The sequence below is a fragment of the Salvia splendens genome, chromosome 12, assembly GCF_004379255.2.
Source record: "Salvia splendens isolate huo1 chromosome 12, SspV2, whole genome shotgun sequence".
NCBI lineage: Eukaryota > Viridiplantae > Streptophyta > Magnoliopsida > Lamiales > Lamiaceae > Salvia > Salvia splendens.
The window spans coordinates 6,487,141-6,510,614 of record NC_056043.1 but is presented as its reverse complement, the minus strand read 5'-3'; the positions used below and the strand labels follow the sequence as shown (position 1 = coordinate 6,510,614).

Here is a 23,474-nt window from a genome sequence, read left to right as displayed (position 1 = left end):
AGATTGGGTTTGTATCATTTATTTAATTTAACGGATCCAACACGGAATTGATTTCAATAAATATTCCTCAAGGAAAGAAATTATTAATATTCGACTTGTGATTTCACCATCACAATTTCAAACCAATAAAGCAAGTTAACTCGTGTCTTGGTAATAATTCCAACCATTCGCCTAACAATTAAATTCACCAAGCACCAATTATTTAAAAATCCATGTCACTTAATCAACGAAGTTGACTCAGTTAACGCACAGTCAAAACCCTAAATTAAATTAGGTCACAAGAATATCAAATAACAACTTTACTCGTCATTTAATCCATGGACTTCACGGCATTAAAAGCATTAAATGCAAAAAGAATTAGGGTTCGAAAATTGGGGTATACAGTGGCTTCAAAATCATTCTTCTTCCTCTCGTCCATGTTTAACAATACTGTCGGAGCTGAAAATATTCATACAGCCGGTTCAAACAGTACTTTAAAAATATGAACATCGATGGTCTCATCATCGTGGTAGGCGCTGTAGTAGCAAGTCTTGAAAACAGATAAAAACGTTTGTTTGATGTTTCTGTCGATGCAACCTCCATTTTCTTCAAGGGCCAACTTCACCAACGCCTGCGTATCCTGTTCGAGCTCCTTATCCGTTATGCCCCCGTCCACAACTTCCAGTGTCTGAACATGTTGAGTCAAGAATAATTCGCAACACGACATATTATTTTCTTGCAAGGAAACACAAAGATAATAACAAAACCTTTTTATCTTTGATTAGGCTAAGCCGCTTGCATATTTTGTTAGTGAGGGTTGAGAGAGTCGTGTATTCAAGGTGCGACAATACGTCTCCATTGATTGCAGTGAGACCAGTGCAGATGTTGACCGTGTTTGCTAGGAGCTCTGCCTCATCCCCGCTGTTCGCCTCCCCTTGTTGCAGTTTCAGGATCCATTGGCTCCACTGCACATCAATTCCACAAAACAAATAGAAAATGAGAGAGTATTTCCATCATATTTTAGGGTTTATTGAAAATAATCTGATGTACTCAGGGTATATTGATAAACCCTAATTATCAATTCCCTATCAAATTAATTTATTAAACCATGATTGATATCATTAATAATCCACAATCAGGGTTTTATTGATAACATTTAACATTTGGGACTCACAGCATTTTTCAGTCCAAGGCGAGTATATCTGTCGAAACCATCTAGAAGTTGCTGGAAGGTTGTCAACAGAGTTCCAGCCAGTCCATGATCTTTCATAGCACTATGTCACATAATTTATGAAGCAAAAAAATGGTTGAGTTTTGAGATTTAACTTGAATTTCATCATGAATTGAAAAGAATATATGTACCCTATTGCTTGATCGAGGCCATCGATTTGTGTAACAAGAGTTATTTGGTCCAAAGATAGTGCAGTTCCATGGTTAAGAAATGATGTGATCATCCTAGAAACAATTTGAGTTTTGGTCCACACAAGCCTCTCTTGTGTTCTTTCGGGTTCGAAAATGGTTGCTGCAGCCAAAAAGTAAGCACGAAGCAAGTCTCGTTTGCTTATCCCAAATTCACAAACGCTATTTTTGTGGTACCATCTGCACAAGTTATCACAAATGCACAAAATTGCACGTAAGATATTACTCCATTTAGTTTATTTTTATGATCAACTGAGACTATAGGCATACTCTAGCATGTAAGTCCATTCCAACTGATGTTGTGCTTGGCATCTATTGAAATCCAGTATCGCGAGCTCTTTGTATCTGTCGTTGCTGATCTCTGGCATCCTGTATGTATAAGTTAGATATAGGATCACCAGTTTACCAGAAGAGAAGAAATATTTATGTGATGCTAATTAACCTGTAGAAAACCTTGCCTATCCATACGTCGCCCGAACCAGCATAATGTTGTAGATAATACGCAGCCTCAACTCGTGGTAGAGTTGCGTACCATGGCATCTTCAGCCCGAGCTTCACCTGTTTGAATATGAACATTTATTGACATGAAAATGAAGAAGAATTTATTGATCATTTTGCAATTTAGACCTCATCAATGAAGTGGTGGTATATGACCCACTTTTCTTGAAGTTGATGGTTGGATATCTTTTGTTGCAAAAAGTTATATGCAAATTGTGAGGCTTCCTCAAGTATTTCTTCTCCGGGAAATCGAAGCTGGGCAGCTCTGTAGAGATTGTATATTGGAGATGCTGACTCGATCATCTGACCACTGTAGCAAGAAAATTTACCGTCTTGCTGCTTGAAATGTTCAAGTACATCTAATCAAGTGAATTCAAACCATATTATCAATTATTTTGTTTTGAAATATTTGAATTATTAATTATGGTTATTGAAAGATATATACTTGGATCTACATTGTATCCGTGCAGTCTTAGAAGCCTGACGCCCATGGACGTGCAATCAATTTCGCAAAATTGCGAACCTCTCCCACTGAATACACCCTTCTCTGTCCAAACACTGTGCTCCAAAAATTAACACTTATTAATTATGTTTGTTAATCAATGCCGCTTTATCATATACTCACTACAGACTTTGGGAACCACACAAATTTTAATATGAAATTGAAAAAAATAAAAGAGAATGAGAAAAGAAATACTAATGAAGTGTGAAAAATGTTTCCAAAAATGAAAGTGAGATTTTTAGGGACCGAGAGAGTATAAACATTCGCACCTTTTGATGTGATCTAAAAAAGTCTTAATTTCTTGCGGGAACAAACGAGAAATTCCTAGGCGTTGTAGTCTGTCGATTGCCCAAAGTCTTGCAAAAATATCCACGGGATATGTATGTGGCGCTACACATATGTTGCAATAGTCCACAAATTAGCTATTTAATTAATTAATTAAAAGATAAATTGTTAGAAAAAATATCAAGTTTGGTCGATATAGATCTGATTAATTCTGCAACTTTCGAAAACAGTAGTAGGTTTTATAATTTTGACATTATTTTTCAATTGTCTCATAATCTCATATTTGAGAAAATTTAAGTCTGATGTGGTATACGGAAAATATATATAATCGAAGCCACATTTTAGTTTTATTAATTAAAATGACGTTGTTTACTATACTTAGTCTACCACGTTTTAAATTTTTATAGATCCACGTGCCATGTTAGGATCTTGAAATTTTCCGCTCGAAGAAAATTGAGAAAAATGTCAAAGTTATAATATAACCGATGTCTATTTTATTTAAGTTATAACCTAAAATATAATGACTTTGAGTGTGTTTGAATAAGAATTACCACCACCGTTGCAATTCTTGACGGCGTTCTGAATGAAATCGAAGCATTTTTGGTCTTTGGTGTGCATGAAGACGTAGGCGGTGGACGACGGCGAAGTGAGGAAGGAGCCATCGGCTGACTGCAGTTTCAGCATGTTTTCCCACTCCAAATCTCCTATCCCTTCTAAACTGTATAGTAAACTTGTTGGCGTTTGGTATATCATATCCTTCGGTATCCTGTCGATCAAGCACGTTACAAATTTTGAATTTGACTCGTAACACAATAACTCTTCTATTTCGAATGAGATTAAATAGTTACTTTTTCAATCTTTCTTCTTTTATGCTAGCAATCTCCTTGATGAGGGGATGATCATAGGGAAGGCCTTGAACGCCCACGTTTTTGGCTCTTTGGACAAGGGCAGGAAACACGATCTCGAATCCCGATGTCATGTGCTCAATATTCCCATCTTTGAGTTTGTGCACATTTTCATTGATGTACGTCACTCCTAATCGATTAATACAATGTATAGCATATTTATTTTAAGGAAAATAGCAAAAAAAATCACAAAGTATGGTAAAATTCTGATCAATTCTAGTACTCCATAACTTTAAAAAATGGCCGATTAAATCACAACTTTGACGATTTTCTAAATTATCCTATGGATTTGAATTTGGGAAAAATTGAGCGTGACATAGATGCCAGGAACGTTTGATGTGGATACAAGAAACGAATGACGTGGAATAAAGTATTAAATGACACCGTTCTACCCCAGATTTATGTCTTCAATGTGAATCATTCTCAACAATTGCTAATTTGCATGTCTTGTTTCATCCCTTTTGTGTAAAAGACATAAATCTAGAATGAAACGATGTCGTTTAATAATTTATTCCATGCCGTACGTCTACGGCATCGACGCCATACGTTCCCAGCGTTCATGCCACGCTCAGTTCCCCCAAATTCAAATCCATGGGACAATCCAGAAAATCGTCAAAGTTATGATTAATCGGTCATCTATTCCTAAAATTTTTGACCGTGGTTTTTTGGCTATTTACCCTTATTTTATAGAAAATATAGAAATAAGTGGACAAACCTTTTTCCATCATGTCATCGCGAAGGTTCCATGATTTCAAGGCCACCACACACGCTAATGTATTTAGAATCCGATCGTAAATGCAGAAGAAGTCATCCCCCCATGAGCCATCCGCCTTCTGGTGCCGCGCTATCCACTCAAGACACGACGGGATCTGCGGGGCGTCACGCCCTTCCAAGTCCTTGATTAGCGCGACTATCGACGTGTCGTATGGAGACACGCTTATTCGCCCGTCGCCCGACGTCGTCAACAGACTCTTGACATGCTCGATACAGTCCTCGATCTGATTGTTCACCTTCACAAACAAACCAATAAATTTCGGTTCAAGATTAATTGTGACGAATTTGATGTCAGTTCAAGCTTACTTGAAGAGGAGGGTTTTCTTCACTCACTTGGGACGCATCCAAACTTGCCACCGCAGTAACCAAGGCTCTCGTCAAACTACTTTTTTTGCTCGGGTACGTACCTCGACATTCAGTTAATTTCGATAGCTGCTTGCGACCAATTCGACAACTCAATCGCGCGTGTTTGATGCTACTATTCAGCCATGCGCAAACTAGGTTGGCAAATAAAAACAATCAATATCTCACATGAATGTAAAGAGAGGATTAGAACCACTATATAAGTTTCACGGGACACTCCAATTAACATGATACATAAGAGATTGACGATTGTAGGTTAAAACTTTTAACTAACCCAACAATATATAACTGTCCAGTCCGGTAAACAGAAAATAACTTACACATTAGTATGTAATTTATGGTTTGAACAATAAAAAAAGAGGTAAATAAATATAGACATGGTTTGAACAATCAAAAACATATGTCGTTACCGGCATAAAATTCCGGCAGGTGAACTTCTGCCGGTTGGTGCAGCCTGCGGCTGGTAACCGTTGTTGTGCTCAAATTTAGAGTAGACATAATGGTCATTCTTTTTTTCAATTTACGAACAAAACTACTCGTTGCCTGAGATAGCTAGCTGTAGCAATCCTGCTACCAATTAACTACTCAACTATATATCTAAGTTCGGCATACAATTGACATTATTATGTGGAAGGCGACCAATAAATAATTGACGTACCAGAGATCTGATTTCTGGTCTATGCTGAATAGTTGTCATATCTTTTAAAAAATTGTCATAAATAGTTTTCATATCTTTTAAATGGGAATAATTAATTGGAAATTTGTTTGGGATGGTTATATGCGTACTAAATTAAAACTGAGTTTTCGGTTCTCTATTTAAAAAAGATCAATGACGGTTTCTTACTATGTCTAAAAATGACTTAAACCTCTAATCTATTATTATCCACGGTTAGAACATGTTACTAACAGCCTTAACTATCATCATATTGTTAAGATTATACGCCATCAACCAATATTTCACTTTTTAAAATCTGTATAGAGTCGTCAAAATATCGATTTTTATTAAAATAACCCCAAGCTGTCACCCTCCACAGTATACTTATTCAACTCTAATTTATTAATCTGCAATTAGAATAGAAAAATTGTACAATTGTCAACATTTTTGTCACAACAAGTACGTGGTATCGCGTGCCAAATATTATAATCTTTCTTTAGGGTGACTAATATTGGCATTAAAATAACACACATCAACATTTTAATATCCGCAATAAACAAGTCTAGATAAAAAAAAATTTATTTTTGCAACATCTTACTTTAACTAATCTATTTTTAATATAATTTTAAAAAATAAATTAAAGGAACATGAGATAGCATCAAATAATTTCAGTTTAAAAGCTGAACTGAACTATCAAAAAAATCTCAATTCTCATTTAATTGACCAAATAATATTTGAGAAACTTGACAGTTATGAATTAATTCACAATTAGATCGACATGAAGACATCTATTAATTCAATTATGTATTCGGTTTAGGAATTGGTAATTGAATTCGTTACTTTGCGGTAATTTTACATCTTAAATATTTGATTCTGTACATATATTGAGATTGACTTTTTATTAATGAGTTGAGATTTCGATTCTACTTTGTCGTGATATTTTTTATTGTTGATGGATCGTGAGATCCACCAAATAAAAAAAATCTCGATATTTGTTTATATTTATAATAAAAAATTTCAATTCTAAACTCATACTTTTGCACATGTACAACCATGAGCTGGAAAAGAACAAATCAGTTAGGTGTTTGGGAACATGGAATTGGAGCTATGTAATTGGAATTGGAGGCTCCAATTTCAATTCCAATTCTATTGTTTGGTATCACAAAAATGTATAGAATTAGAATTGAATTATAATTTCAAAATTTTCAATTTCATTATTTGAATTCCATATCAAAAGTAGAAAATTGGAATTCCATAATAATAAAATTAGATAGCTTCACTACCCACTGCACACATTTCACATACACTACACACACTACACACACACATTTCACACACTTCACACACTACACACATTTCACACACCACAAATTTCACAGGTTTCACACACTACACACACTAAACAAATTTCACACAGTATACAAATTTCACACACTACACACATTTCACACACCACAAATTCCACATGTTTCACACACTACACACACTAAACAAATTTCACACACCACACATATTTCACACACTACACAAATTTCATACACTACACACATTTCACACACTACATACATTTCACACACTACACAAATTTCACACACTTTACAAATTACACACATTTCACACACTAAACAAATTTCACACCTTTCACACACTACACACTACACACATTTCACACAATACACTACACACATTTCACACAATACACAAAATACACACTCTACATACACTATATACAAAATACACATACTACACATATTACACACACATTACAAACAAAATACACACACGACACAAATTTTACACAAAATACACACACGACACAAACTTTACAAGTGTGTGAAATGTGTGTAGTGTGTGAAATTTGTGTAGTGTGTGAAATTTGTGTAGTGTGTGAAGCGTGTGAAATGTGTGTAGTGTGTGAAATGTGTGAAATTTGTGTAATGTGTGAAATGTGTGAAATTTGTGTAGTATGTGAAGTGTGTGAAATTTGTGTAGTATGTGAAGTGTGTGAAATTTGTGTAGTGTGTATGTGTGTAGTGTGTGAAATTTGTGTAGTGTGTGTAGTGTGTGAAATGTGTGTAGTGTGTGAGGTATGTGTGAAGTGTGTGTATTATATGTGTATAGTATGTGTATTTTGTGTGAAGTGTGTGTGAGTATGTATTTTGTGTATAGTGTGTGCGCACAAATTATTCAAATTCAATTTCATATCAATTACTTTACTTTACCAAACATAGGATTTGGAATTGAATTAGAACTCAATTTCTCCCAATTCAATTCCATAGAATTTCAATTCCAATTTAATTACAATTCCGTGTACCAAATGGAGCCTTAGTCAAAAATATCAATTCAATTCTCAATTTAATTGAATTATCAATTCAATCAATCCAAAAAAAAAAACCTCTGCATGCGTAATTCTTCATTATCAAATCAAATCAAATCAAATAATTAAATATGCTTGACCAAAACAAGATGAAGACGTCCCTGAATTTGTAAGCAATTCAACAACAAACCAGATTTCTTAAGCATGCAAATCATTATCCACAAGGATGCGACAGCTTATCCAGAGCCTTTGTCCTAGCGGGAAGGAGCTTAGACATTATTGTTTGAGATGCCGAGTTCGAGCTCTTTTGACATTATTTGTAATTTCCTCCTTTATATAGGAGTTTATTTAAAAAAAAAGATCGCGAGAGCTTTATTCATACTAATCATTCTGCGGAAAATAAATATCAACTGAATTCTCGATTCAAATCTAAATAGAACTCTTAATTAATCAACCAAAAATTCTCCACAGCAATTAAGAATAGTTTCAATTCATCAGTATGTGTGCGCAAACATTTAAGTAAAACAACCAAATAAATCCACAAAAGAGAAACCTTTAGATTTTATGGATTCATAAACCAAGCAAGAACATGATAAATGAGTTGCTATTTAGTGTAAATTAACCAAGAACAACATAGAAGAGCATATGAAATTAAATGGTGGAATTGCTTTATCGCACCTATGATCATCAGATAATACGTTTTTTCACAATATTTACTCTATACGATAACTATGTGTCCATGACTTGCTTATATAAAATATAAGATCTTTTATTTTCTGTTCAAATTCTTCATAAATAGAAAATCTCATATCTCATATAGTATATCTACATTTAATTTCATAATAAATTAAATATGTTTCTGTCTAAACTTTAATTTTTAATAGATACTTTAAATGGGAATCATACATTATTAAATTAGTTATATTGAAGTCTATATATATATCTATATATATATATATATAGGGATGTATTCATTTCATTTTCCTATATTTCCTCATTTTTCCTTCTTAATATCAGCCATTAGATTAGAGAAATGGACGGTCAAGATCAACATTGGGTAATTAATCCCGTGTTGCATTATTTGTCCTATTTTGTGCATTATGAGGGTACAATAGTAATCTAATAATGGCTGGAAACCGCTACGAATAATGCACCACATGGTCACGAGTAATGCATATAATTGCATATATAATGCACAATATGTGAACTGCAATGCATACGAACAAGATGTGCTGTGTTATGATGTTTGACACACGTTTCTTGTTTCCCCTAAGGGTTTAATAAGCTTAGGGGCTAGGGTATAGTACGTAGACATGTATGTAATCTTCACATGGTAACGAGTAATGGATATAATTGACTATATAATGCACAATATGTGAACTGCAATGCATACGAACAAGATGTACCATGTTATGATGTTTGACACACGTTTCTTGTTTCCCCTAAGGGTTTAATAAGCTTAGGGGCTAGGGTATAGTACGTAGACATTATTAAATGCACGTATGTAATCTTCAATCCGTTGATTAACCCATATACACAATACCTCTAATAATGCATAATATACTGAGATAATGACAATTAACAGCTACATAATGCACTACCTAAACCAAATAATGCACATACGTATATTCCAATAACAACAATTTATTAGTAATGTCTACATACTATACCCTAGCCCCTAAGCTTATTAAACCCTTAGGGGAAACAAGAAACGTGTGTCAAACATCATAACATGGTACATCTTATTCGTATGCATTGCAGTTCACATATTGTGCATTATATAGTTAATAACATCCATTACTCGTGACAATTTGATGAATTATTCGTATCGTTTTATAATTTGTTATTAATGCGTACGTACTATACCCTAGCCCCTAAGCTTATTAAACCCTTAGGGGAAATAAGAAACGTGTGTCAAACATCATAACACAGCACATCTTGTTCGTATGCATTGCAGTTCACAAATTGTGCATTATATAGTCAATTATATCCATTACTCTTTACCATGTGAAGATTACATACGTGTCTACGTACTATACCCTAGCCCCTATGCTTATTAAACCCTTAGGGGAAACAAGAAACGTGTGTCCAAACATCATAACATGGTACATCTTATTCGTATGCATTACAGTTCACATATTGTGCATTATATAGTCAATTATATGCATTACTCGTGACCATGTGGTGCATTATTCGCAGATACCAAAATGTGGCAGTTACTTTTCCGTCAAATGTCAATAATAACCCTGTAATGCATACAACCACCTTCTATAATGCAACACGGAACCAGTTTTATAGAATCAATCTGATCCGTTGATGCCTTAGATCTAACGCGTAATATTAAGAAGGAAAAAGGATCTAAGATGTGAAAAGGAGAATAACGCTCCCCTATATATATATATATATATATATATATATAGGGTAGTGATCTATGGCAAACACCCCTTAACCAAATAACTAGAGAACAAATCATAACCACAAGATCAAGAAAATCAAGGGCTAGTATTAATACATGTAATTTTCTAATTTAAGGAGAAATTAGTTCCCTCAATCATAAAGTTACTCCACAATAACAAGGCGGGGTATAATTGTCACTTCACATACAAAATTGAAATGACGTCGGTCGCTCAATTCCAGGCTCTCTTCGTCCCCTCAAACTCGATCAAAAAATCATCCTTGAATGGTGGAAACGCATTCTTCGGCTCATCAATCTCTTTGCGCTGTGAAATTCAGAAAATCAGACAGAGAAAGCAGCTGACGGTGGTCGTTGCCGTCGGAGATGTCTCAGCCGACGGGGCTGTGTATCTAATAGACGGCGCCTCCGCGGTTGGAGAGAGACTTTCACGGATTGGGAGAAGTGCGTGGAGGAAGGGGAGAAGAACAAAGAGGATATCGTGGAGAAATGCGTTCAGGCGACTTCGGCGTTGAGGAAGTGTATGGAGGCGCATTCCGATTACTATGCGCCGCTGCTCGATGCGGAGGAGGCGGTGATGAAGCAGATAGAGGAGGAAGAGAAATCAGATGATTTTGAGAAGAAGGAAGCACTTTGATTTTGACTCTGAGATTGATTTCGATTTTTAGCGTTTCGTGATAGGAAATTGCTCTATCTAGAATAAACAACATTGGATATTTGGGTGCGAAACTGTTGATTTTCACATTGATTTCTTAATCTTTGTGATGTTTTGTTGTTCAATGAAGTGCCTATTTCTTAAACAAGAGTGAAGTAAAATCTGAGTAAGAGTGATGTGTTTTGTGAACAAGAGTGAAGTAAAATCTGAGTAAGAGTGATGTGTTTTGTGAACAAGAGTGAAGTAAAATCTGAGTAAGAGTGATGTGTTTTGTGAACAAGAGTGAAGTAAAATCTGAGTAAGAGTGATGTGTTTTGTGAACAAGAGTGAAGTAAAATCTAAGTAAGAGTGATGTGTTTTGTAAACAAGAGTGAAGTAAAATCACAATAAGAGTGATGTGTTTTGTAAACAAGAGTGAAGTAAAATCACAATAAGAGTGACGTGTTTTGTAAACAAGAGTTAAGTAAGTAAAATCACAATAAGAGTGACGTGTTTTGTAAACAAGAGTTAAGTAAAATTATGATAAGAATGACTTTTTTGTAAACAAGAGTGAAGTAAAATCACAATAAGAGTGATGTGTTTTGTAAACAAGAGTGAAGTAAAATCACAATAAGAGTGATGTGTTTTGTAAACAAGATTGAAGTAAACCCATGCTAAGAGTGACATGTTTTGTAAACAAGAGTGAAGTAAAATCACAATAAGAGTGACGTGTTTTGTAAACAAGAGTGAAGTAAAATCATGCTAAGAGTGACGTGTTTTGTAAACAAGAGTGAAGTAAAATCACAATAAGAGTGATGTGTTTTGTAAACAAGAGTGAAATTAAAAAGTGAAGTGGAACTGTGTTGGCATGTGATTAACAAGCACACATTTTATTTCTAAAATAAGGAAATGCGGAGTAGTTAAAATGTGAAGTGGATCTTAGCAAAGATAAAATACGAGTAACTGTGCATTGTAAAATTAGTAGTAGTAGTAATAATTTATCTAATTCACTATCAATATATACGTACAATTCCCACAAAGTTATTCGATTTAACCACATCAAAAGCAATCTCAGTTAATCTATTCCCACGGCCTCAACCGAGATTATCAAGTTTAAGAAATAATTAAGCAAATTCCCAATTAATTACAAAAATCGTGAATAGGAGGGAGTTGAATGATTGACACGAAATGGTTGCATTGGAATTTGAAGCCAACGTATCTAATTCAGCTTCAAAAGAAAATTTCTTATCCTATTAATCCTTCAAAGTACCGATCTCCGATCTCCACTGTGAATCGGCATCTTCTTCCACCGTCAAGATCTTCGCCGTAAAACACCAGATAGACTTCGCCGCCGTGAATCACCATATCTACAGAGAGAAGGAGCTTCATAGATGAGATTTCAGATCACTTTCTCTCCGGCTTGTTGATGAACTTGCTGCGTAATTTGATTTAAATTTCATAAGGTAATTTCCAAAAATACCCTTGCCCTATTTTATATTATTAAAATAAATAATATTTGTTCCATTAAGATGTGTGGCTGAGATTTGTTCTCTAGTTATACACTTAAGATTAGTTATATCTTGATCACTCCCCTATATATATATATATACCCTCAACCAATATTTCACTCTTTGAAAATTGAATTGAGTCAATAATAATGATGTATAGTACTTATTAAATTAACCGATGAGGTGTCTACTACTAGAAAATTGGCTTGTAATGACACTTAAAATTGTCACTAGAAAATTACTGTGCTGACACTTCATCTATAATGGCACTTGATGAAGTGCAGCACCGGGTACCTGTAGTAAGAGGTAGTGTGTAGATAGTACATCTATGATGGCTCTTTTTATGTTAAAGTGTAGTAACAATATATTATAAAGTGCAGTGAAAAGCTAGTGTGTAGATAGTACATCTATGCTGGCACTTTTTATAAAGTGTGATAAAAAAAGTGTAGTGAGAAGCAATTTTTCTAGTAGTTCTCCCTCCTTACTACTATCTTAAAATACTTTCAAACACTATATTTATTTTATATGTTAAGTACTACTTCTAAACATATTGATGAATGATGACCGTATGGACAAGTTGTATCCACAACACGGTTGCCTGTTGGCTTCTCTAACCTAATGTACATTGGTTGACTTTCCTGTGTAAAGGCGTACAGAAGCTAAACAATACTATTGAATAGAAAAGATAGATTCCATAACTTCCTAACAAACTTCTAACTAACTCCTTAACCTCCTAAGTCTTCAGATGAATCACCTCAACACGTTCCCTTTTGGTAAGCTATACACCCGAGAAAATTCATCGCCTTTTAGAGCATCCATAATGGCGCCTAGCTCACCGTTTAGCCGAGCCCCGGCGCTAGGCGGTCCGCTAGGCGAACCATTGTAACCGTCGAGCCGGTTTCCGGAAAAAAAATCGTCTAGCGCTAGGCGATGTGTGGGCGCTGGGCGATCCGCTCGGCGCCATTGCAGGCTCCGGATCGCCGAGCGCATCGCCCAGCGGATTTTTTAATTTTTTTTATTTAATGTTTTTTTTTATGAACTCATTCTTGGTTGTTTCTCTTTTATAGAGACATCCGTGAATGTTTTATGTTCCACTTTCGATGTGGGACAAACTCATTCTTGGTTGTTTCTCTTTTATAGAGACATCCTTGAATGTTTTATGTTCCACTTTCGATGTGTGACAAACTCATTCTTGGTTTTTTCTCTTTTATAGAGACATCCTTGAATGTTTTATGTTCCACTTTCGATGTGGGACAAACTCATTCTTGGTTGTGTCTCTTTTATAGAGACATCCTTGAATGTTTTATGTTCCACGTTCGATGTGAGACAAACTCATTCTTGGTTGTATCTCTTTTATAGAGACATCCTTGAATGTTTTATGTTCCACTTTCGATGTGGGACAAACTCATTCTTGGTTGTTTCTCTTTTACATAGACATCCTTGAATGTTTTATGTTCCACTTTCGATGTGAGACAAACTCATTCTTGGTTGTTTCTCTTTAATAGAGACATCCTTGAATGTTTTATATTCCACTTTCGATGTGGGACAAACTCATTAATGAGGATGTTGTAATGTTATTTTAATTTTAATGAAGTGTGTTTTTTTAATTAATGTACTTTTTAAAATTTTAATATTATTATTGAATTTTCTCGTATCTGTGTCGTAAATTTAATTCCATATTTTATGTGATTGTTAATTATTTATTTTATATAATTTTGAGTGATGTGGCTAGGCTATGGCTGGGCTATTTGCTTGTTTTAATGATGTGGCAGGAGGATTTTTAGTGTTGATGATGTGGCAGGAGGAGTTTGTGGCTAGGCTATTGCTGGGCTATTCCTATTGTGGATGGCCTTAGTCTCCCTTGTAGTGCAGCCGCAGCAGGCAAAGGCAAAGGCTTTATAAGAATATCCGTCAACCATAATGTGTTGGGGATATGCATAGGCTTGAGGACTCCTTTCATGAGTTTTTTCGTGTGACAATCGGTCTCTATGTGTTTTGTTCTTTCATGAAACATTGGATTAATTAGAGTATTTATATGTATATTGAGTTATAAACAGGGGCGGACGCAGAAATAAAAATAGATAGGGGTTGAGATTTCTAAATGTTATTTTGATGTATACTTTTGAATAAGTTAGATCATTTGTAGGGGTTTTTACATTATAAATTACCCAAAATTTAACTAAATTTTAAAAAAATTAATAAAAAAAAGTTCAAAAAAATCCGTTGAGGGCTTAAGCCTGTAATACCCCGACTTTTTCTACCCTTTTATTGTGTTCTTGAAAGGACCATCATTTGTGCACTTGAAAATTTTTCGACCTTGTTTTTTTTATCGAGAGAAGAATTTTACTCTTTGGGCTTAAACCATTATTCTTTCCTAACTCTATTCTCTTTCTTACTTAAAAGAGGAACTTCATTTAAAGCCCAAATCAACTTTTTATTTCTTCTTCATGAGCCCACTTTCAATCTACAGCCCAATCACTATTTGAACGCCACTTTTCACTCACCCGATTTATGTTCCACAAAATCCGGTTTCTAGCTCCCATGATTCCATGAAATCGGTTATCTACATATACATATCAGCCCAAAACTCCACGATTTCATATGATTCGCCCAAAAAAAAATAATTCGGCGTTGGACGGTGCGAGGAACAGGCATCATTCAACAAATTCAGAGCACTCCTCCCGCAAATCGGAGCATAAATCGAAGGTGAAAGAAGTCGATGCGGCTGGAATCAAGAGATCAAAAATCTTAATCAAAATTCCTTGCAAAAACCAGCAAAACGGAGGACGAAAATCCGCAAGAAGAGCCGCTGAAGGCGGAGAAAAAAATGACGAGCACGATTGCAGCGGTGAAACGCAAGATGAGGAGAGAGATACGGGCGAGCAGAGAGAGAGAGAGATTGGGAACAGGGGCAAAGAACAGTCGCCGTGCAGCAGTTCAGCGACGGCGGCGTCGGACTTGGAGGGCGAGCTGCAGCAGCAGCGACGCCTTGGAGAAGAGAGCAGCAGTGGCTGACCCGGCAGCGAAGACGCCGACAACACTTTGACAGCAGCGGCGCAGAGGAGATGGTGTAGCGGCGGACAGCAGCGGCTGTTCTCAGTAGCAGCAACAGCCGCGGGAGGGGGAGGTCGCTGGAGTGGGCAAGGTGCCGGCTGGAGCAACGATTGACGTCGGCGCAGAATTTGTGAAGAAGTGTCGAGATTTGGGAGAGAAAGAAGACGACGGAGGGGATGGGAAGTGAAACTTTAGAACAGAGGGAGAAAGTGGTGACGTGAAATTGGGGGAGAAGTTTTCCAAAATAAGTGGATTCTTTTTGGTAATCGGCTACTGTACCAAATTTTTGTTGGGCCTTGTCTTCAGTTAAAGCTTTGGGTCAACAAATTAATAAGGATTTATGGGTTAGAATTCATGAATTCATGGGCCAGATTACAAATTAAAAAGAGATAGGCTAAGGGGAACACTCATGATGACGAAGGCTTTTTGCGCACGCTTTTCGATGATGGAATGAAGCACAAGTTAAAGCTTTAAACGAACGAGGTGGGCTTTCGAACTAAATACTTTCAAGAGCTTTAGTTTTAATATTTTGATTCGAGCATCATTTTATGTGACGAAATTCCTTTTAACTGAGATTGCAAGTATTATTAATTTTATTCGATGATGATGTGATTTATGTGCTTAAAGTGAAATGATTTAAGTGAAAGTGATGTTATGTGATATATGTGTTGATTTATCGAGTGATTTGTGATTTGCTCGACTTGTTGATGTGATGTGAGATGATGCTCGACCTTGACAGAGAAAAATGATTTATGTTTCAAATACGTTTTTAAGGAAAATAAAGTTTGCAAAGGGAATGTCATGTCATGCTTTTGTTTGAGAAATGTCTATCTGTTTGTTTAGCAAAGGAGTTGTCCCTGCTAGACCTATTGAAATCGAATTCGGGTCTAACTAAGAAGTGAGTTCCTACTCAGGCTAGTGTACACCATGTAGATCGTGCGCTATCTCTTCGAGTTGGCCGGTCTAGTGACTTTGAATGTGGCCGCATTCCTTGTCATGTATGTTGAGATTGTTGAGATGATGTTGTTGAGGTTGTTGAGATGATGATGTTGATGATTGCTTAGTGGGGAGTGAGTCCCTACTATGAGTTTAATCGAATTCGGGTTCTAGCAATGGTGCGTCCCTGCTTGGGCTAGTGTACACGATGAGGACTGTGAGTCATCGAACGGGTTGGCCGGTTTTCGTGCTCGTGGAAAGTGGTCCCCTTACACGGCACCTTAAAGAACAGATATGGCAGTTTCTTAAATAATTCAAGGAGAAATGGTTGTGTTTTGAAATGATGAGGAAAAAGGATTTGAGGATAAGTTGAAAGTTTGTGTTTGCGATATTTTTAGTGTCTCGGGCCTTTTTAAGTTAAAACCCCGAGGTCACTCAATGGTGGCATGATATAACTGTTTTTATTAAATTGTTTGGCATTTGTTCACTGAGTACATCAAGTACTCAGACCTGCATGTGTTTTCCCTATGTGCAGGTTGAGCGGTGACGAGCGCGGTGGGTGTTGAGCATGAAAGTGAAGAAGATACTAAATAAAATTTTCTGAATATATTATGTCTTCATACATAATAGTATTCTACTCTCAAATGCTTCTGCTAAATATTGTTTCTTTCGAGTTCGTGTATTGTTGAGATATTTCATTTGGAGTTGTCGATTGTTGAAATGGTACTCTGATTTGATTCGAGCTATTCCCATTTATTTCGAGCTATGGTGTTGATACGTTGTTTTCCCTTTCTTTCCCGCTTCTTTAATCCTCCCCTAGTCTCGATCAACCGTGTTTTCTATCCTTAGAAAATGCGGGCGTGACAGTCCCTCCCCCTTTCACTTTGGCCGCCCATGGTTACAAACTCATCTCATATAGAATGAGTGAGGGAAGTTTTTTTTTTAATTTAACTCCTATATGAAGGAGGAAATTACAAATAAAAATTTAACTCCTATATGAAGGAGGAAATTATAACTGATGTCAAAAGGACTCGAACTCGGCACCTCATACATTAATGTCTAAGCTTCTTGCCACTAGGACAAAGGCTCTGGACGAATGAGTGAGGGAAGTTGTAAGTTATATAAGTGTTGTCGAACTCTAATATAATTAGTTTGAGGGGGAGTGACCCGAAAACAAATCCGTGCAGATGAACCCGGCCAAAAGCGGACAATGTCAAACTAATGTACAGTCAACGATCCTAACACTAAGTTGGCAAATAAAAACAATCAATAATGAAAGAATTAGAACTATTGTATTAGTATAAGTTTCATTGGCCACTACAATTAATATCAATTGGCTTTAAGTTGGAAATCCCATGGACTTATAACATGATACCTTAGCTTATTGAGGACAGTGGGCTAAATCTTTTATCCAATCATCCAGCAATATATATCAGGACCGAAAATAAAAATATCTGACTCATTAGTATGTGTTTGTGCTACAATATAAGTCAGTTAAATAGAGATCTATTCTAACCTGACTAGTAAAAAAGTTTATGTCAATTCGATAAAGAGTTGGTCCAACCCAATCAGTAAAAAGTCTAATGGGAATTTATAAGCCTACACATACGAAATAGTACTTATTACTAGGAGATTTTTTTTCTTTAACGAGAAATAGGTAAATAACTAAGTCTAACTAATATAAACATGGTGTGAAACAATAATCAGAAATATATGTCGTTACCGGTGTAAAATTCAGGCAGGTAAACTTTTGCCGGTTGCTGCAACCTGCGGCTGGTAACCGGTGCTCGGCCCAAATTTAGCGGGGACATAGTGGTCATTCTTCTTTCACCTGAGTTTTGGAGGGAAGTTGATCGAAAACAGTTTATATAGTGTGGTCAAGCATCGAAAATTTGTGATTTTTAAATATGATTAGGGAGGGTAGAACTATTAGAGTTAATACCAAAACTCCTTGCTTGAGATAGCTAGCTGTAACAATCCGGCTACCAATTAACTACTCAACTACCTAATTATCGTTTTAGGCTACCAAAAATAAAGCGTGTTGTTAAAAGTACGTAGTAATAGTATAAAATAAGACCAATATTGGCTAGAGTTGTGACATGCTAACATTTTAGACGAGGTCTAGAAATGTAACTAGATTAGTTTATTTTTCAAAGCCCCTAATAGGCTCATTAATGCAATTAGTCAACAACAGCATGGCAATTAACTTCACGTTATAAAGTTTGTCTTTTTTATTTTGATGTTAAAAAATTAGCTAAAATAATTGGCAATAGTGTTCTATTTGAGTGTTCTCTGAAATAATTTGATGTGGTGAATTAACTAATTATTATAGAGACCACAAAAGCTAGGCCAATGGATTTTTTTTGTTAAAGACTGTGTTTTAACCATTGAAATGAATAGATTTTGATGATTGTACAATTTCATTTAAATTTCACTGTAATATTTAACTTTTTAGTATGCAATTTATATCATTTGACAATTTCTACACAAATTTTATGTGTTTTGTAGTAAGTGATGTAGAAGATTAATAGCAGTCAAACAATTTAATTGTAAATAAGGAACACGACTTATAATTATCTATATATATTAACTAGAATTAAAACAATAAAATGATACTCTTTCCCCACTTATAAAATACGGTTATCTTTTATTTAAACAATAAGGTGTCCAGTATTTTATAGGACGAGGGGTCAGGGGTGTATAAATTCATTTAATATACATTAAAAAACTATCTACCTTTATGCCAAAAGAAGAAGAATTAGATTCAAAAGATGTACTAGAAAAATATATTAATTCAATAGAGATAAATGTGAAATTTCTTAGAATTAACAACAATATATATAGATAAATGTGAAATTTCTTAGAATTATTTGTTGGATCGTGTGTGACAGACACACGCACTCTTAGCTAGGAATGTGAAAAGTATAATTGCCATTCCAATTTGATAATGAAGCAAAAATGTGTTCTAGTCTGCATTGTGTGAAATGCATGGACTTTAGTAGTTTGAAAACACATATCTCATGCTAATCTATACACCCAATATATCTCCATTACTCATATTTCATTTTTCCACTTCAACTACTGCAATCTCTGTTTCTTGTTTCTTAAATAAATTTGTAACCTAGCTTCAGAAGACGATGATATCCATTTTCGTCATCAATATCCTTGTCGTTTGTTTCACGGCCGACGCCAAAGTGTTGATGGTTTTGATGGAGGACGACCCTCTCCTCACCATGTCACCAAGGTTCATCTTTAACTCGTCTTCTTATTCTCTATGCTCATGCCTGGCTAATAATCTATGTTTCTTTCCTTGAAAGTGACATTGACGCTGGAATTTACAAGGAGAAAATGGTGCAGGAGCACGACTTTTTCCTTGAATCGCTGCTCGAGCGAGGCTCCTACGTCAAGCTCTATAGTTATACTCATTTGTTGAATGGCTTCGCAATCCATGCAAAAAATGAGGAGGTATGTGCACACACACGCAAACATAAATAGCGGACGATAAAAAGAAAAAATGGGACATTTAATGGCAGACGTAAATAATATCTGATCTGATACATCTTACATACAGGTTGTTCATCTGCTTGGAAGTGCAAAAAGAGTTAGCTATATCCATGAAGATATGAAAATGCAGAAGCTGACAACATACACACCACAACTGTTGGAGATCAACAGCGGCGCTTGGCCAGCCTTGGGTGGATACGCGGGCGCCGGGAAAGGGGTGGTGATAGGCCTAATAGACACCGGAATCAACCCCTCGCATCCAAGTTTCACCACCGGAACTTCGTCAACACCTCCCAAATTCAGCAGGTTCAAGGGAAAATGTGTCACCGGCCGCCAGTTTCCAGCCTCATCATGCAATGCCAAGATAGTTGCTGCACAATATTTTGCAAGAGCAGCCATTGCAGCCGGAGAATTCAACGCCACGCGCGACGTCGCTTCCCCCTTCGACCCAGATGGCCACGGAAGGCAAGTCAGTAATATGCTTCATCACTATTACTAGTGCACAACAAAAGTAATTAAATTAAATTATGTGAATGTAATTACAGCCATACAGCATCCACAGCAGCAGGAATTCACAATATTCCAGTGAAAGTGAACAACTTCAACTATGGCTTTGCTAGTGGCATGGCACCAGGTGCTAGGTAAGTAAGCAATGCTTGGTTTGATTCAAATAATATTAAGATTTATGCTATGATTGTATATATATGCTTCAGCATTGCAGTGTATAAGGCTATGTTTCCGTTCGGGGGCTACATGTCGGACGTTGTGGCGGCTGTTGATCAGGTGAGAGGATCAGGATACTGCCTCTGTCCACAAAAAATAGTCTTAGTCATGAACAACACGGGTTTTATTGCAAAATTATTAAAGTAAAAAAGAGATACTAAAAAAAAAAGTGGTTGAGTGTTGCTAGTTGAAAATGGTGAAAAAAAACTTACTATAAATAAATAAAAACTAATTTTGGTGGACGACCAATGAAGAAACCTGACTATTTTGTATGGACGAAGGTAGCATTGAGTTAATTGATGTAGTTAAGAGGAATGAATGAAATGTGTTTTGTGAAGCTAGGCAGTGGAAGATGGAGTGGATATACTGAGCCTTTCAATAGGGCCAACCGGTGTTCCCTCAGGCACCTCGGCCTTCCTCAACATGTTAGAACTCGAGCTTCTCTTTGCGACCAAAGCTGGCGTCCTTGTTGTCCAAGCAGTCGGAAATGGCGGCCCTTCCCCCAGCTCTATCCTCTCATTTAGCCCGTGGATCACCAGCGTCGCCGCCTCCATCACAGATCGCAAGTATAACAGCTCTCTCTACCTTGGTAACGGCCAGCGTTACACAGGAATCGGACTAGCACGTAATTCTCTTCTTCTCTCCTACTGTATTTTCAGGGTATTAGCCTTTAGTAAAAACAGAGTATTTATGAATTGTTGTGGGTGCAGCGCCAACTATGGGTAGTGTGCATTTCCAGATTGCAGCGGCTGCGGACGTTTGCAGGAGAAACATCACAGCAGGGCTGGTAGAAAGCTGCCAAAGCCCGGATGCCTTCATTCGCACGTTGGCTCGTGGCAAACTCATTATTTGCACCTACACATTCGACTTCGACACTGAGGCAGCAACTATTTCCAGAGTTGCAGCTACTGTAGAAACTATAGGGGCTGCTGGCTTCATTCTCACCATGGATCCCGACATCGGTGCTGATCAGATCAAGGGCACCACTGTCACCCTCCGCGTCCCTGGAATCATTCTATACAACATGAGATCTTCTTCGGTATATATGCATACCATTCATCATGTTTCATCTATCTTAAAAATAAGGTTTGCCAAGGCCTGAGTTGATAGTCTAGTGCAGGCTCTGTGGGAGTATTACAATGCAAATACGGTGAGGAGCACTAGCGGGGTGGCTGTAATATTCGGAGCGACTGCGAGGATTTTGGATGGAAGAAAGGCAAGCTATGGTGGGAAGGGAGCAGTGGTGGCGTCGTATTCGTCTCGAGGTCCTGACCTCAACAATGCTCGTTTGGAGACGGCTGATGTTCTTAAGCCGAACATCATGGCTCCGGGTTCTTCCATATGGGCTGCTTGGACTCCTACTAGTGTAGGAGATGAATACATCAAAGGTAACAAATTATCTTCTTTCGACTGCATATTAGTTTAGTATTGTCCGCTTTGAAATAAGTTCGCATGGATTTTGTTTTTGGACCACTCTAAAAAAGACGTCCAAATAATTGAACTTGGAAAACACTTATACAGTACTAGTACTAGTACTAGTACTATATATGTAGCGAGTGGTTAAATTGAGAACTATCATAAAACAGAAATTGCTAACTTTTAAGTTGGCAGCACAAAATAAATCACTTAGCAACACAAAATATATCAATGGGAGCACTTGATATGTTTTGTGCTATCAATTTATATCAATTGAAAACTGATATGGTTTGTACCACCACACCAAAATCACTTTGCAATCATTTTTATTACTTCACTAACAATGCTTCAAATTATCACGCAGGCCAATCTTTCGCAATGCTATCGGGAACAAGCATGGCGACACCGCACGTGGCCGGCATCGCGGCCCTGATAAAGCACAAGCACCGCACGTGGAGCCCGGCCGCCATCACTTCAGCAATGATGACGACGGCCAACTCCACCGACCGCACCGGCGGCCCCATCCTAGCCCAACGCACGAGCAGGCTAAACCCGGCAACCCCCTTCGATCTCGGGGCAGGGCTAATCAACCCTTCCCGCGCCATCGACCCGGGGCTGATCTTCGACGCCTCGTTCAGGCACTACTTGGAGTTCCTGTGCGCGGTCCCGGGAGTGGACGACATGTCCATAAAGCGGGCGGTGGGTGTCGGGTGCCCGCCCCCGGACGAGAGGATGGAGTGGTGCTCGGACCTGAACATGGCGAGCGTGACGGTGTCGAACCTGGTGGGGACGAGGAAGGTGACGAGGCGAGTGACTAACGTGGGAGGCGCGGAGGAGAGGTATAGAGTGGTGGTGCGGCCGCCTTTGGGCGTTAAGGTTAGCGTTGTGCCAACTGAGTTTACGATAGGTGTGAACGCGTCGAGGTATATTATAATGATGATGGAGGCGAGGCAGAGGAGGAATGGCTACACCTTTGGGGAGATGGTGTTGGAAGGGAGTAGAGATCATGTTGTTAGAGTTCCCATTTCTGTGTTTGTTAGCAGCCTCTTATAGGCTTAATTCTCCCATCCATTTCTGCTTTTTAATACTACTCCACTACAAAGTGTCTATTATCTTTGGCTGCAGATTTCATTGCATCATAAATAACATTACATCCGCTAGAAATTCATAAGATTTTATCCTAAAATTAATTGTTGATAGGATGAGTAACTCATGAGCCTTAGAGCATCAGCAATGGCAGACGTCCACGCGGAATTCCCACCGGCGTGCGGGAATTCCGTGGCGGACGTCCGCCATTGTGCGTCCCTTCCACGGGTACGGAATTCCGCGAAGGAATTCGCACTTCCGCAGCATTCCACGGAATTCCGCGGGGAATTCCATGCGGACCTCCGCCATTGCGTTGACGCCCGCGGAATTCCGCGTGGAATTCCCGTTTAATGCATTAAATGTTTTTTTATTGTGGGAATTCCTTCGGGAATTCCGCCACTGTGCCGTGGGAATTCCATATGACGTGGCAGTGCAGTGGGAAGTCCGTATGACGTGGCAGGAAGTGTTTTTTAGAATTCCGCCGGGAATTCCGCACCACTGCT

At 37.4% G+C, this 23,474-nt stretch overlaps 2 protein-coding genes across 5 annotated transcripts; one reads left to right on the top strand and one right to left on the bottom strand.

Annotated features, from left to right (window-relative positions):
* Positions 1 to 286: 286 nt before the first annotated feature.
* Positions 287 to 5,301, bottom strand: LOC121757143 (copalyl diphosphate synthase 2, chloroplastic-like). Of its 3 annotated transcripts, none has more exons than XM_042152645.1 (14): positions 5,136 to 5,301; positions 4,669 to 4,859; positions 4,304 to 4,598; positions 3,532 to 3,718; positions 3,235 to 3,449; positions 2,668 to 2,788; positions 2,342 to 2,454; positions 2,026 to 2,255; positions 1,841 to 1,956; positions 1,669 to 1,767; positions 1,342 to 1,578; positions 1,154 to 1,253; positions 747 to 944; positions 287 to 667 (listed from the first exon to the last, which is right to left on the bottom strand). In XM_042152645.1, the coding sequence occupies exons 1-14, from the start codon at positions 5,230 to 5,232 to the stop codon at positions 449 to 451; spliced, it is 2,418 nt and encodes an 805-aa protein (XP_042008579.1). In that variant the 5' UTR covers positions 5,233 to 5,301; the 3' UTR covers positions 287 to 448. The 3 variants fall into 3 exon arrangements, with proteins under 3 accessions (XP_042008579.1, XP_042008580.1, XP_042008581.1); XM_042152646.1 differs by having other exon boundaries at positions 3,238 to 3,449; XM_042152647.1 differs by having other exon boundaries at positions 4,696 to 4,859.
* A 14,002-nt stretch (positions 5,302 to 19,303) lies between these two features.
* LOC121757145 (subtilisin-like protease SBT2.5) lies at positions 19,304 to 23,071 on the top strand. 2 transcript variants are annotated; one of them, XM_042152648.1, is made up of 9 exons: positions 19,304 to 19,486; positions 19,560 to 19,707; positions 19,814 to 20,211; positions 20,292 to 20,387; positions 20,460 to 20,529; positions 20,812 to 21,094; positions 21,180 to 21,508; positions 21,590 to 21,857; positions 22,250 to 23,071. In XM_042152648.1, the coding sequence occupies exons 1-9, from the start codon at positions 19,380 to 19,382 to the stop codon at positions 22,936 to 22,938; spliced, it is 2,388 nt and encodes a 795-aa protein (XP_042008582.1). In that variant the 5' UTR covers positions 19,304 to 19,379; the 3' UTR covers positions 22,939 to 23,071. The 2 variants fall into 2 exon arrangements, with proteins under 2 accessions (XP_042008582.1, XP_042008583.1); XM_042152649.1 differs by having other exon boundaries at positions 19,340 to 19,486; positions 19,600 to 19,707.
* Positions 23,072 to 23,474: the final 403 nt, after the last annotated feature.